The following is a 15,938-nucleotide window of genomic DNA, read 5'->3' as shown; positions in this document are numbered from 1 at the left end:
GAGAGGGTGTGAAGAAAAGGGAACACTCTTGCACTGCTGGTGGGAATGTAAATTGATACAGCCACTATGGAGAACAGTATGGAGGTTCCTTAAAAAACGACAAATAGAACTACCATATGACCCTGCAATCCCACTACTGGGCATATACCCTGAGAAAACCACAATTCAAAAAGAGTCATGTACCACAATGTTCGTTGCAGCGCTATTTACAATAGCCAGGACATGGAAGCAACCTAACTGTCCATCAACAGATGAATGGATAAAGAAGATGTGGCACATATACACAATGGAATTTTGCTCAGCCATAAAAAGAAACGAAATTCAGTTATATGTAGTGAGGTGGGTGGACCTAGAGTCTATCATACAGAGTGAAGTAAGTCAGAAAGAGAAAAAGAAATACTTCATGCTAACACATATATATGGAATCTTAAAAAAAACAATGGTGCTGAAGAACCTAGGGGCAGGACAGGAATAAAGACACAGATGTAGAGAATGAACTTGATGACACTGGGAAGGGAAAGGTAAGCTGGGACGAAGTGAGAGAGTGGCATTCACATATATACACTAACAAATGTAAAATAGATAGCTAGTGGGAAGCAGCCGCATAGCACAGGGAGATCAGCTCTGTGCTTTGTGACCACCTAGAGGGGTGGGATAGGGAGGGTGGGAGGGAGGAAGACGCAAGAAGGAAGAGATATGGGAACATATGTATATGTATAGCTGATTCACTTTGTTATACAGCAGAAACTAACACACCATTTTAAAGCAATTATAGTCCAATAAAGATGTAAAAAAAAAGGGTTGGAAAGGATATAGGTAAGTTGTTTCCATGAAATTCTATTAACATAATTACAACTTAAATTTATTAGCTAGCAAAATATTAGTAAAGTATTTGTTTTTCAGAAAACTGAAGAGGTTCAAACTATTCTGGAAGAAAACAAGAAAAAGTATTGCTAAGAAATCCAAGGTGACTGGCTAGGCAACACCTTTTCAGTCCAGTGTGGTTCTTTATGACATCACTGAATGTATCCCTGAAGCACTATGACTGATGATGTTACAGTGATCATCAGTGTATACTTTGCTGACTAAGAAAAGTATCTTCAGTGCTTTGACTGGAGCACCATATTAGCTAATACTCAGGGCATTTCAGCTCTGTCTCTAACAAATTTTTGACTATAAATGCTTTTTCCATTTGAGTAAGAACGATGCCTTCTCAAGGACTATCCCTGATTTTTCCTCTGTTGTTTATTTGCTTCTTCAGGGAGAGCTTCTGCATTTGTGATGGTACTACCTGGACAAAGGTTGGATGGGAGATTTTTCCAGAAGAAACGCATTATTTGAAAGTGAAGTCTTCTCCATCTCACTGTCTACCTTACCCTCTGAACAAATTACGCTACAATTTTGCTAGTATGGATATATTTCAGAGTTGTTTGCATCTTATTTATATTTTAGTACTAGCTCTCTTTTTAATCCTGTCTGTTTTATCTGCTCGTTGCCTGTGGACGAAACACCAAAAAAAGGTGAATTAGTGATGCAAATAGTAATAGTTATAGAATATCAAAGAGTTTAAAAGATAAGATTATCATCTTCTTTGAGAGAAAGAACCATGTCTTATTCTTCTTCATAACCTCCCCAATTTCCACCATTCATCCCCAGCATGTAGCAGTTTCTTGCATATGTCGGGTGTTCAGCAAAGGTGTACTCAAATTAGAAGGTCCTTAAAATAACCTATTAATTTTAGATAGATTATTTCAAGTTACAAAACACACCAAGAGAGTAGTGAGCTACAATGAATAGAATGCATAGGAAGTGAAGGTATCTGTCTGGGCCCTTAAGTAAGCCATTGTATCTTTCTCATGTATCTTTTATGCCTGATCCATAAAATTAAGGATATGGAACAACATCTTGTTAGACCCCTTCCCGATCTATCTAAGAAAGCTAAGTATACAAAAGTCAGCATGTATTTTTTTAATGGACTGTAAACTAACTTTAGTATAACTTTCTGAAAATAGCACTCTTAAACAAATTTCCCACTTTGCCAGTGACACCATATTTTGAGGCAATCTTAAAAGCTCACTGACCTTCACAACAATTAGATATTTATAAAATGACTATGATTTTATCACATTATACCTTAAGGCTGTTTAGTAAAGGAAAATATTTTACTAATATTCAAATAATTTCTCCCAGAAGAATGCTCTAATCACAGAGAAAAGTACTTATTAAATGTTTGCCAATGGTGATAATGATCGCTATAACCTTACACAAGGGCATATACAAAAGAGCATTTCTTCTGCATTTGTATCTTTCATCTACAGTAACTTTTTCTTTGCATAAATAAGTAACATGTGGTATTTGGAGTTTAGGTGTATATATCCAGAATACAAATTTAATTTGAACTACAGTAATAAAAAATCTCTAATTTTTTTTTCTCCTTTTAGCTGAAGAAACAAGCCTCCTTAGATACAGCTGGTAATAACCTAGAAAGCCAGTCCATCTATGACATTGACCAAATACTCTGCAGACTGATGACCACAACATCAATGATCGTCAAGTACCTGAATCGGGTGTCCCATCGTCCTCCAGCTAAGAAAGTCAAGCACCAAATAGTAAGGGGAAGAAGAATGAAGAAGGATACTAGACATATCTATATGCAAATATAGCTCAGTCCATTATGAAGACTACACAAGAAATCTATTGCAAGAACTCATGTAAGGACAAAAACGGTTCTTTGGGATCCTTTGTAAATTTTTGGCCACGTTCTTTAATGAAACTTTCCAACAAAGTCTGGAATGAACAGTTATTTCTATTCAGCTAAAACGGCTCCATACTCACTAAAAGTACTGGGGAAAGACTGTCTACGATCACTGCTTCATGTTTAACTGTTTTGTTCTTTTTAATGCATTAGATTACTAATCATTAAGCAATCTGTAGAACAGAATCTTCATTTTGTATTTCAGTAAATCTCTGATTTAAATAATATTTGTGATTTTTCTTTCTCCTGAGCAAATCTTATGGCCACACTGAGACGTTTAATTTCCCATCTCATATTGTTAAAATGGTATGGAAATACTAAGGAACAGATTAATTTTTTAAAGTATAAATGTTTTCTTTTTCAGTAAAATAAATGAGGAATTAAGTATCAACACTTTTTTAATTTCAAACTTTTGTTGATAAGATGCCTCAGTTTTTTAAAATATTCCACACTTTTGTTGATCAGTCACCTCAATTTTTTAAAGTATGGTTCCCATATTTTCCAAACAAAAACTGAGAGACTGGTCTGAGACTAGGACAGATTTTCTTAACAACATGTTGAAGAGTCCCAGAAAAATATGCCAGATCTATAATATACCTCCCATCAATATAAGGGGAAAGAAACTTTTAAAAAAACAATCCTTTGTACAGTAATAGATAATGCTACAGTCTTTATAAATAACAGAAGAGAACAGTGCCTGCCTTAGGTGATTGTGGATTATTAAAAGTTTGTTTATGGTTCCACTTTCCAATCCTCTCCTTACTTCCACTCTTCCCTAACCACAACCCTACTCCCACATTTCCATAAATGTCTGCTCCATACCTTCAGAGCTCTGAAATATCAACTAATTCCCTCTAAGTGAACACTGATATGTATCTCTATTAATGGAGGACCCTTGAACACTTCAAAAGTCTACAAACCTCAAAGACCCAATGAAATTTATCTCTAATAGTCAAATTTTCAGTAGTATAGAGGAGTCTCCGGGGTAGGGAGTCCTCAGCCCCGTAAACCTCTCATCATTAGAGCAAGAAATGGAAGTGGTTTATATTCTTGTTCAGTCTGAATTAAACAAATGTTACATTATATGTTGAGTAGTTTGTGTTTTAACATTTCACAGCTACATTACCATGAAGCACCAATCCTTGCAATCCCATCATTGATCTGGAAACAGAAGACTAGTTTATAGTATTATAGTCTTCTTACCTTCATCACTAGGAAATGGTAGGTCTAATTCCCCTAAGACTGTAAGGACCCAAACTAAACAGATGGACATTGGGGAGATGGAAAGTGGGGTGGGCACGCAGCCTTTAGCATGACCGTTGGCTTGGCGGTTACAGGTCCCACTCCGCCAACAGTCAGCCTTACAGTGGTCCTCATGGCAGAGAGTGCAGTGAGAGGCAGATCGCGTCCTTTTCCCTCGGGCCCTCCGGGGCCTCTGGCTTCGGGTCTGGTGGGTGAGCTGGGGGACCCAGGGACAGGCTGAGGGCTGTGTCCCGCAGAGCTCTAGAGCCCTCGCCACGGTCACCCACTGGCCAGGCCCAGTCCTTGAAGCAGCAGCGAACCTCTCCCCCATCCCCACCTCCTCCACCAAAGGGCAGTGGCATCTCCATGCGTCCCAGCCACTGTTTGGGTGCCCTGAGGAGTCACAGGGCCAGTTGGGTCCTGGACACCTGGCTTCCTCAGTGATGACGGCTGGGCAGGGTCTGGGGACCTGGCCCTAAGGGTTCCGCCAGCTGAGATCTGCCTCCTCAGCCAGGGCTGGGCACTGGCGGGAGGACTGAGACTGGGTGCTGGACAAACGCTCCCTGGCAGGGTAACCGGCCCATGCAGGGACCCCTCCTCTTGGCCAGGCCTGGACCTCAAAAGACGAAAGTAGAGCCTTGGGACCTTGCCCTTTTTTGTTAGAACAATGAATAACGTTTATTTTGGTGGAGGTTTACAGGAACATCATGACCTGACCATGACCTGACCTCAAGAACAAAGAATCTGACACCTAGACATTTGCAACAACTAACCATGACCCTCCCTCACCTTTCCTATAAAAGGGCTTTGCTGAAAGCTTTCAGGGAGTTCGGGGTTTTTAAGGTATGAGCCACCCACCTCCTTGCATGGCCCTGCAATAAACCTTTCTCTGCTCCAAACTCCAACGTTTTGGTATTGTTTGGCCTCACTTCATGTCAGGCACATGATCTTGAATTTGGTAACAAAACCAATGAAACTCAACACGATAAGCCCCAAACTTTCAGAAAAGTTACAGCAAAATTTGTTCCTGGATTGTGTTTTTTAAGTACCATGGGTCATTCTTCAGAAATGGATTTTACACAGAACTAGAACAAAAAAATTCACAATTTGTAATGAAACACAAAAGACCCCAAATAGCCAAAGCAATCTTGAGAACGAAAAATGGAGCTGGAGGAATCAGGCTCTCTGACTTCAGACTATACTACAAAGCTACAGTAATCAAGACAGTACGGTACTGGCACAAAAACAGAAATATAGATCAATGGAACAGGATAGAAAGCCCAGAGATAAACCCATGCACATATGGTCACCTTATCTTTGATAAAGGAGGCAAGAATATACAGTGGAGAAAAGACAGACTCTTCAATAAGTGGTGCTGGAAAAACTGGACAGCTACATGTAAAAGTATGAGATTAGAACACTCCCTAACACCATACACAAAAATAAACTCAAAATGGATTAAATACCTAAATGTAAGGCCAGCCACTATCAAACTCTTAGAGGAAAAGGGAGGCAGAACACTCTATGACATAAATCACAGCAAGATCCTTTTTGACCCACCTCCTAGAGAAATGGAAATAAAAACAAAAATAAACAAATGGGATCTAATGACACCTAAAAGCTTTTGCACAGCAAAGGAAACCATAAAAAATCCAAAAGAAAACCCTCAGAATGGGAGAAAATATTTGCAATGAAGCAACTGACAAAGGATTAATCTCCAAAATTTACAAGCAGCTCATGCAGCTCAATAACAAAAAAACAAACAACCCAATCCAAAAATGGGCAGAAGACCTAAATAGACATTTCTCCAAAGAAGATATACAGATTGCCAACAAACACATGAAAGAATGCTCAACATCATTAATCATTAGAGAAATGCAAATCAAAACTACAATGAGGTATCACCTCACACCGGTCAGAATGGCCAACATCAAAAAATCTACAAACCATAAATGCTGGAGAGGGTGTGAAGAAAAGGGAACACTCTTGCACTGCTGGTGGGAATGTAAATTGATACAGCCACTATGGAGAACAGTATGGAGGTTCCTTAAAAAACGACAAATAGAACTACCATATGACCCTGCAATCCCACTACTGGGCATATACCCTGAGAAAACCACAATTCAAAAAGAGTCATGTACCACAATGTTCGTTGCAGCGCTATTTACAATAGCCAGGACATGGAAGCAACCTAACTGTCCATCAACAGATGAATGGATAAAGAAGATGTGGCACATATACACAATGGAATTTTGCTCAGCCATAAAAAGAAACGAAATTCAGTTATATGTAGTGAGGTGGGTGGACCTAGAGTCTATCATACAGAGTGAAGTAAGTCAGAAAGAGAAAAAGAAATACTTCATGCTAACACATATATATGGAATCTTAAAAAAAACAATGGTGCTGAAGAACCTAGGGGCAGGACAGGAATAAAGACACAGATGTAGAGAATGAACTTGATGACACTGGGAAGGGAAAGGTAAGCTGGGACGAAGTGAGAGAGTGGCATTCACATATATACACTAACAAATGTAAAATAGATAGCTAGTGGGAAGCAGCCGCATAGCACAGGGAGATCAGCTCTGTGCTTTGTGACCACCTAGAGGGGTGGGATAGGGAGGGTGGGAGGGAGGGAGATGCAAGAGGGAAGAGATATGGGAACATATGTATATGTATAACTGATTCACTTTGTTATACAGCAGAAACTAACATACCATTGTAAAGCAATTATACTCCAATATGATGTTTAAGAAATGGATTTTAAATTATATAATGTGGAACTTCCCTGGTGGCGCAGTGGTTAAGAATCCGCCTGCCAATGCAGGGTACACAGGTTTGATCCCTGGTCCGGGAAGATCCCACAAGCCACGGAGCAACTAAGCCCGTGCGCCACTACTGAGCTGTGCTCTGGAGCCCATGAGCCACAACTACTGAAGCCCGCACACCACCACGAAGAGTAGCCCCGGCTCGCAGCAACTGGAGAGAGCCCACATGCAGCAATGAAGACCCCAAACAGCCAAAAATAAATAAATTAATTAAATTTTAAATTATATAATGTGAATTTCAACTACAATAACTATTCATGAAGGGATTAAATTCTTTGCTATTTTCTTTTTGCAAACATATATATATATATATATATATATATATATATGGGCAAGGTATAGTCTTTCTGATCTGCACTTTCCTCTGTATCCTTTATATATATATATATATATATATATATATATATATATATATATATATATATATATAAAATCACAAAATCGAAGGTATTGAAAGAAATAATTCCCCTAGAAAATATTCAATACAAGTGCACAATTACGTATAAAAAAATCTACAAAGTATAACTCATCTTTTTCTTCCCAAATATGCTACCTTCCCTCAATTTCCTTACTTCTATTAATTCTCCCAGTACCCTTCTCATTTTACTAATAAGCAAGCTCCTTATGGCCGCCATATGAATCTTCCTAAATATCACTCTAATCCTCTTCCTCGTCTACGTAAAATCTTTCAGTGGCTTCCAACAGCTACAGAAATGAAATCACCTTAGCCTGACATTTGGGAGTATAATCTGACTGTAATAATAGTAGCATCATTCTTCGAGTGTGATCACACACCAGGCGTTGCGCTAAGTGCTTTATATCATCTCATCTCATTCTCACAACAACGCCCACAAGAGGTAAGAACTATTATTGGCTCCCTTTTCTGGAAATTAAGACTGAAGTATAAAGAATTTAAGTATCTTGTCCAAGGTCACACAGGTTTCAAGTAGAGACACCAGTATTTAAACTCAAGCAATCTGATCCAAAAGCCCATGTACTTACTTCTGCCTGTACTGTAGCCTAGCTGTGTAAATTGTGACTTGCTATTCTAGTAAGGCAATCTCATCACTTTTTCCCCAATATGTCACTTTCATTCATAAGATTTTGCTCACACCCTTTCCCCTTACACTGTGTATGCAAATCCCACCCTTTCTTCAAGGCCCACCTCAACTCTACCATGCTCTGACTTCATGTTCTCTGACCACCCCACAGCATGTACCACCTGCTCTGCCTCTTTTAACCCTTAATTATAGTCTTTCTGATATTGTTATTTAACTCTAGAGTGTGTCTATAGGTTATCATCCCTCACCTAACAAATGTCCAGAGGGCAGGAACAACCACAACGGTGCTATGCTCATAGTGGGCATTTAATAAATGCTTGCTAAAAAAACACAAATGCAGATAACTATGTAAAATGAATGCCATGAACTACCTTAGTACTAGTTTTTTAACCAATGTTTGCATGCATACATAATTACACAGGTATATCTTTGTAAAATCTCTAAGCTCTATTCTACAGGATTACGGAAATGATGCAAGAAAAATATTAGTGAAACTCAAAACAGTACATAGTTTTTTGACCTTTGATTAAAGCATAACATACATATAGAAAAGTGCAAAATTTATAAGTGTACAGCTCAATGAATTTTCACAAATGAGCACACCTTGTAAACAGCAACCAAATTAAGAAAAAAATATTATGCCCCAGAAGTCCCCCTCATGCCATAATGATACCTGCTATTCTGACTTCTACCACCATAGATTAATTTTGCCTAGCAAACCATTTTAAATTATTACAATTGTTTCTACCTGGGGAATCAAACATATTCCTCAAGTATGCCATTTTTTTAAAACATTTAAGGAATGGTCCACTCTGCCTAGGTCTCTCAGAAAATGGCCTTGAACATATTTTATACATATATTCTTATAGAAAATTATTGGTGAAATTGTTAGAAGGTGATAAATCAACCAGCTTCCAACCAATATAGTTTCTATTAAGTACAATGTTTTACGTCAATAGCAAAATAGCAAAAAACAAAAAAGGCAGATTTCACATATTATCACCACCAGTGACTATGGTTAGGCCTACAAATAAAACGTCTTGATAGAAGGTGAAAATGTTAATCACCTCTTTGCTTTGTTAAATATATAGCCTATAACCCTGTAACTTGAGTCAGTTTTCTACTACCTTGTGAGCTTCCTTACCTGCCCGGTCCAGGAACTCAACACACTCAGTCTGGGAATACCGAGCAGCAACATCTCGAGCTCGCTCTTCCTGGAAGTTCAGAGATTCTATATCAACATCCAATTCCACCAATGCTTTCAAAGTTTCCAAACGACCCCAGGCTGCAGCACAGTGTAGGAGTGTGTAACCTAACAAATAGAATGAGAATGGTCAGGTCAAGAAGACTGTGCTGTTTTAGGCTATTTTATGGACTAGAAGATCACAATGGCAATCAGGTATTGAACAATTACTACAGGCTAGGCACTATTCTAAGTGCTGTACATACAGTAAATTCATTTAGTTCATAAAAAACCCTATGAGGTCAGAACTATTATAATCCCTATTTTACAGATAAGGAAACAGAGGTCCAGAGAAGCTAAACTTGCCCAAGGAACACAGCCAGTTAATGATGAACACACAGCACCAACACAGGCAATCTGAAGCCTGAACTCTTCAACATCTTCTAAGGAAGATGGCAATCTCCCTAACAGTCATCTACTGGAACACAATTAGACCTATGACTTTAGTCTAAGGAATCTGCATCAACTCTAATTACTCTATTATTGCTAACACAATCATACAAATTACTACAACTGGTATGCCTTTGATTTGGAAATTAATCATTTGAATTAAAATGGAAATTATGACCTATCAAATTAGAAAGTTATTTCTTAGATTTCCTGAGGCAACTACCATGAGGTGTAATTGTAAAGGTGAAAAACATGCGCTGCATCTTTAAAATTTTTTCAGACTGGTTAAAAAAATCAAGTCAAAACTGATTGTTTTAACTTACCCACTAGGATACATTTGTGATTCACTTAACTGGCCAAAGAGGCATGTAGTACTACAAGAAGAGCTGAGCAAAAGAATGAACTAGCATGTATTAAATGTATTAAGTGCTAGGTACTTTATGGGCTACTACTTCATTTAATCCTTCCACTATGAGGTAGGTATTATCAGCCCCATTAAAGGATACAGAGGAAAGTGCAGATCAGAAAGACTATACCTTGCCCAAGGCCACACTAGTAGTAAGCAGCCAAAACAAAATCAAACCCAGATCTGTTGCCAAATAAAAGGTTTATAAGGAAAAGGAAATAGCACTCAAATGTTTGCCACTGGTTAGAGGAGGGAAAGAGAGAACAGGGACTCCTCCACTTCCTTCCAGAAACTTCTCCTTTGGCTCCCTATTTACCACATTCCCACAGTCCTGGGTCTCAGACCAAGTTGTAAACTATCTTTGTCTTGAGGCTATCATAACCAGAAGGGATAATAAAGAATTAATAAGGGGGCTTCTCGGTGGCGCAGTGGTTGAGAGACCACCCGCCGATGCAGGGGACGCGGGTTCGTGCCCCAGGCCGGGAAGATCCCACATGCCGCAGAGCAGCTGGGCCTGTGAGCCATGGCTGCTGAGCCTGCGCGTCCGGAGCCTGTGCTCCACAACAGGAGAGACCACAACAGTGCGAGGCCCGCATACCGAAAAAAAAGAAAAGAATTAATAAGGAATCAAAAGGAGCATGAAGTAAGCTACTCCAGGATCAGCCAAAAGTGGAATTACCTCCCCTCTTTGGCCCAACTCTTTTTTTTAATGTTACAATAGTGAGACATTTCAGAACACCAAGAGATAAAGACTGGCCCAAGAATGTGATCATGGCTTTAGCCCCTACAAAATGGGGGGCCAAGAAATACCCAGAAGACAACCCTCATTGTTCCTGCCTTCCGAAGATGCATTTCTTCAGCCAAACGGCCCAGGGCCCCTGGTTTGCTGGGAGAGGGGGACACTATGTACGGAAAAGACACTGCAATAGCAGGAGCAGAAGGCCATTCCAAATGAGATATTCTGGGTCCTGATATTGTTTTTCTCAAGGCTGAAGTTACAGGCCAGGCCAGCAGTAACATCTAAATTTTTTTCCTATTTTTTAATATACATAGTTTAAAAACAAGGAAACATGATTTCTAAACAGAGACAGGCTTTGACCAAGGAATTTAAAACCTATGGGTTTAAACCATGGGTTTAAAAAAACCATTGTATGTTTTCTTTTTCCCCTTGTGAGAGATGGTGTGTTTTCTAGAAGAAAACACACAGATCTTTGTACTATATAAACCCCATAGCCTTCCCAGGAAAAGAAGAACATTTAAATAAGATGATTTCAAAAGCATCCAGACAAGAAGGGGATTTTCCTAAAGTTCTCCCATAATATTGGCAATGAGTATTTGATCCCAGAAGGGAGATACAGAAGGTTACATTTAGAAATCCCAGCAGGAAGGGACCATAAATGGAATTCTGAAAAATTGGGATTGGTTCTAAGAGAAAAATAATTTCTTTGTGGAAGACTACTGGTTACTAAATAGAGAGAGTCAACTGAACAGGTAGTTCACATTAAGGGAAAAGATCAGACAAGAAGAAAAGTAATCTTTTTCCTCTATGCAGGCACTGTTCTGTGTGCTTCACAACTATCAACTCATTTAATCCTCACTACAATCCTATGACATAGGCATGAGTATTTTTCTCATTTATAGATGAGGAAACAAAAGCATGGAGAGGATAAGTACTTTTCTCAAGGTTGCTATAAATTGATGAAGGTCATTAATAAGGTCAAAATCCAAAAACTCCAATGATGATAGTCACAAACAAGTAATAGGCCATGGAGCAAAATACTCACCTACCTAGAATATTTTTCACAATCTGCGTACCACCAGCAGTACCAGACTCTTTGAATTCCCAGAATCATGTTGTTTCATGCCTCTATAGCTTTGCATATGCTGCTTTTTTCTGACTGATACAGTAATTACAGTAGCAAAATAAAAAACAGAAGTAAAAAATTTATATTTACTTAGCATTAATACTGGTATTTTGTAAAACTGAGTTCAGAATTCATTTTTTTATAGTGTAACTAATACACTTTTTTTTTTTTTTTGGCTGTGTTGGGTCTTCATTGCTGCGTGCAGGCTTTCTCTAGTTGTGGCGAGCAGGGGCTACTCTTTGTTGCAGTACACGGGCTTCTCATTGCAGTGGCTTCTCTTGTTGCAGAGCACGGGCTCTAGGCACGCGGGCTTCAGTAGTTGTGGCACATGGGCTCAGTAGTTGTGGCACACGGGCTTAGCTGCTCTATGGCAGGTGGGATCTTCCCAGACCAGGGCTCGAACCCATACTCCCTGCATTGGCAGGTGGATTCTTAACCATGGCACCACCAGAGAAGCCCACTAATACACTTTAAATATGAAAATGTATAAGCATAAAATATCAGATAAAAGCATAACTATCAAATAGGAATATTAAGTATACATTGTCATTCTATTAGCAATATAAATTGCCAGATAAAACAAATCAAAATTAAAGATTAAAAAACAAATACTAGGGACTTCCCTGGTGATACCGTGGTTAAGAATCCACCTGCCCATGCAGGGGACACGGGTTCGAGCCCTGGTCCAGGAAGATCCTGCATGCCGCAAAGCAACTAAGCCCATGAGCCACAACTACCGAGTCTGCGTGCCACAACTACTAAAGCCCGCGTGCCTAGAGCCCATGCTCTGCAACGAGAAGCCACGGCAATGTGAAGCCCAAGCACCACAACAAAGAGTAGCCCCCACTCACCACAACTAGAGAAAGCCCACGCGGCAATGAAGAACCAATGCAGCCAAAAATTAATTAATTAATTAATTTTTAAAAACACAAATACTATAAAAATGAAGAAACTATAATCATGAAAATTGCAAATAAAACATTATTTGATTTTTTAAGTGTGTCAGTGGTATCAACAGGATATTTCTGTACAAATTTTTTCAGCTACTGAAGTTTTTCTCACTCAACATTAGTTGGAAGTAGTTATAAACCAATACCAAATATTTTCCTTTGAATTACCTCAACTCTAATTTTAAAAGAGAGAGATATCTCTGAATAGCTTTTTGCTTTTTTGATAGAACTGCGATCTTTTTATTGAGAGTAAGTTGTAATCTTTATCGCCAAAGAAAAAAATTGCTGGTTCATATTTGTCTTTTTAGTTTCCACATATATAGAGAGAGATTCCATTTCAGTTTTCTGATAAATTTCAAAACTATGAGATTCACATTCTATTTGTTTGGGAAGTTTGTGAACTTAAGAATTTTTCTCACAATAGAAATTTTGTAATACCACAATATGGACCGTTTAAGTTTGTAATCTTCAGTTTGTCTTTTTATATACACTGAGCAATTAAATCACTGAAATTGTTCTCAACCCATAAATGACTCTGATTTCATATTTTTAAAATACCAAATAAAACTATTACACCTATAAAAAGGCCAGTATTTCATTACCTAAAATAGTGGGTAAGTATACCAGAATAACAACAACATTGTAACACTAAAATCTGATACTACAGTTACTATATACTGCCTGCCATGACCATTCCTTCAACCTCCTTTGTCTGGTAAACTCTTGGTCATTCTTCAAGATTCAATATATTGGACTTCCGTGGCAGTCCAGTGGTTAAGATTCCGTGCTTCCACTGCAGGGGGCGCGGGTTCAATCCCTGGTCAGGCAACTAAGATCCCGCATGCAGCGCGGTGGAGCCAAAAAAAAAAAAAAAAAATCAATATATCGCCTCCTCTGTGAAACCTTCCTTGACCATGTCCAACACTCCATGTAAAGTTGACTAATCTCTCCTCTGAGATATCACTGTACCCTGTCCCACCGTATATTAATTATCTATTTACACATCTGTTTTCTGCTAAACTGTGAACTTGTCCAAGTTTGTTGAATTCATTCATCTTTCCCCAGTTCCCAGCACAAGACCTGGCTACTCCTCCATCCTTAACAAATGTTTGCTGATCGTATGGAAAGACAGAGTTTAAAACAGTAATTAGTTCCGATCATGCCTGTTTGAGTATGGCCAGGTTTAGAGACCAAAGCCTTGCCAGAACCAGAGGAGGTTCCACCATCAATAAACTGCAAACTGCACACACCTGTCCGTGGCTCAAACAGAAAACAAGGCACTTCCCAATACACCAGAAGTCAGTAGTACAGAGAGCTGAGACTGTAAGAACTGTTTCATTCTCCCCCCTTTGGATCAAAAGTGTCCAATTCTTCAGTATTTAAAAGGAAAGGAAATCCTGAACGCAAATGTGATCCATCAATCACCTGGAAAATCATTTTCCTTCCTATCCGAGTATCATCCACAAATAAATGGCATACATCTTCTTACTTTACAGAGAGAAGAACCTGCAGTTCTTCACCCCAAAGTCCCTTAATATTAGGCCAATGGCTTCTTATGTTCCAAAATTAATAGTGTTCACATATACGCACACAATTATTCATCCTTTAAAGAAAAAAAGAAAATTCTGTCATTTGTGACAACGTGGATGAACCTCAAGGGCATTATACTAAGTGAAATAAGCCAGATAGAAAAAGCCAAATACTGCATGGTATCACTTATATGTGGAATCTAAAATAAAAATTAAAAGTTAAACCCATGGAAACAGAGTAGAAAAGTAGTTACCAGGGGCTTGAGGGTTGGGGGAAACAGGGAGGGGTTGGTAAAAGGGTACAAACTTTCAGTTAAAAGATGAAAAAGGTCTGAGGACCTAATATATAACATGATGACTATAGTTAATAACCACATTGTATAACTGAAATTTGCTGAGAGTAGAACGTAAATGTTCTCACACAAAAAAATGCAAAAAACCCTGAATTGATCTGTTCTCCCACATGAACAAGCTCATGGGAACTGAGTCAATACCAACCAAACAAGAAATTTACTGGTAAACTGTAATGTAATTCATTATTCTATAATGATTAAAGTAATAATTGCCAAATTGGTACAATTAGGTTGGCCAGTTCATGCATACTTTCCATTATAAAATCATCTTCATGGAATGCCAAATAAGCTTAGAATTTCCCAAATCATCAAGTCCTGGTTCCTTTTAATTTACCAGTTCTCTCAATTTCTCTCCTCTCCATTTTACTATAAGCAGCAAGAAGAAAGCAGGATGCACCTTCAACCTCTGCTAAACAATATTTCATGGCAAGCATGATATCAGAATGAAGAAATGGTTTATCTTAGAGCACATCATTAAACTTGAAAGACTGTACACCTATATCCACACACTGGAAAATACCTAACAAGAGGATGGCTAAACTCATATCAATTAGTCAGAACACCACCTTCCTTGAATAATATTAGAGGCACACTGTCAGATATTGATTTGGTGCTCTCATTTTCTTTTATGTAGTATGATTTTAGATATTACTATTAGTCCCATTTTTGGGGTGAAGAAACTGTAGCATGGAAAGGTTATATAATTTGCCCAAGTCATAGCTAAGACTCAATATTAGGTAAGTTTGCTTCAGGTTTTCAATAGCCTTAAGGAAGGCTTCTTCTGTTCCTATTTCCCTAAAAGCCTTCATCATGAAAGAGTGCTGCATTTTCTTTCAAAAGACTTTTCTACATCTATTGATATGATCATGTGGTTTTGTTTATTTAATCTTTTAATGTAGTGAATTATACTAACATTTTTTTCTAGTGTTAAAACCATCCTGCATTAATGGGATAAACCCAACCTAGTCCAATAAATGTTTTAACACACAATCTTAGATTCAATTTGTTAATATTTTATTTAAGATGTTTGCATCTGTGTTATTAAATGACTGGCCTATAATTTTCCTTTCTAGTGCTGTCCTTAACTAGTTTGCTATAAAAGTTATCTCTCATAAAATAAGTTAAGTAGTATTCCAACTCTCTTTATATTCTCTGGAACCTTTGTATCAGCTAGAGGTTACTTTTTCCCCTACAAGTGCAGTAAACCTTACCTTTTAAAACATTTGAGTTTGGAATTAGGTGGGGGTGGGACAATGAGGCAGATTTTGATTACTTATTCAATTTTTTAAAATAACTATTGTTCTAGTCAACTTCCTATT

At 38.3% G+C, this 15,938-nt stretch overlaps 2 protein-coding genes across 11 annotated transcripts in view; one reads left to right on the top strand and one right to left on the bottom strand.

Moving 5' to 3' along the window:
• SLC9C2 (solute carrier family 9 member C2 (putative)) overlaps positions 1–15,938 on the bottom strand; it is a 155,387-nt gene that overhangs the window by 129,524 nt on the left and 9,925 nt on the right. For all 10 annotated transcript variants that reach the window (XM_059040854.2, XM_067031466.1, XM_067031460.1 and 7 more), the window contains one exon: positions 9,028–9,195. In XM_059040854.2, coding sequence (XP_058896837.1) covers positions 9,028–9,195 — 168 coding nt within the window. The remainder of the gene's footprint in view (positions 1–9,027; positions 9,196–15,938) is intronic.
• Positions 1,206–2,923, top strand: TEX50 (testis expressed 50). The gene is made up of 3 exons (XM_059078214.1): positions 1,206–1,520; positions 2,442–2,609; positions 2,909–2,923. Exons 1-3 carry the CDS (start codon positions 1,206–1,208, stop codon positions 2,921–2,923), a joined length of 498 nt encoding a protein of 165 aa, XP_058934197.1.

The sequence above is a fragment of the Kogia breviceps genome, chromosome 1 (assembly GCF_026419965.1).
Source record: "Kogia breviceps isolate mKogBre1 chromosome 1, mKogBre1 haplotype 1, whole genome shotgun sequence".
Taxonomy (NCBI): Eukaryota; Metazoa; Chordata; class Mammalia; order Artiodactyla; family Physeteridae; genus Kogia; species Kogia breviceps.
Note: the sequence above shows the minus strand (reverse complement) of the source record. Positions and strands in the feature narration are given on the sequence as shown.

Coding starts and splice junctions, on each gene's coding strand:
- TEX50 (XM_059078214.1), top strand. CDS start 1,206: ATGCCTTCTCAAGGACTATCCCTGATTTTTCCTCTGTTGTTTATTTGC. Junction 1,521..2,441: donor GGACGAAACACCAAAAAAAG/GTGAATTAGTGA, acceptor TTCTCCTTTTAG/CTGAAGAAACAAGCCTCCTT.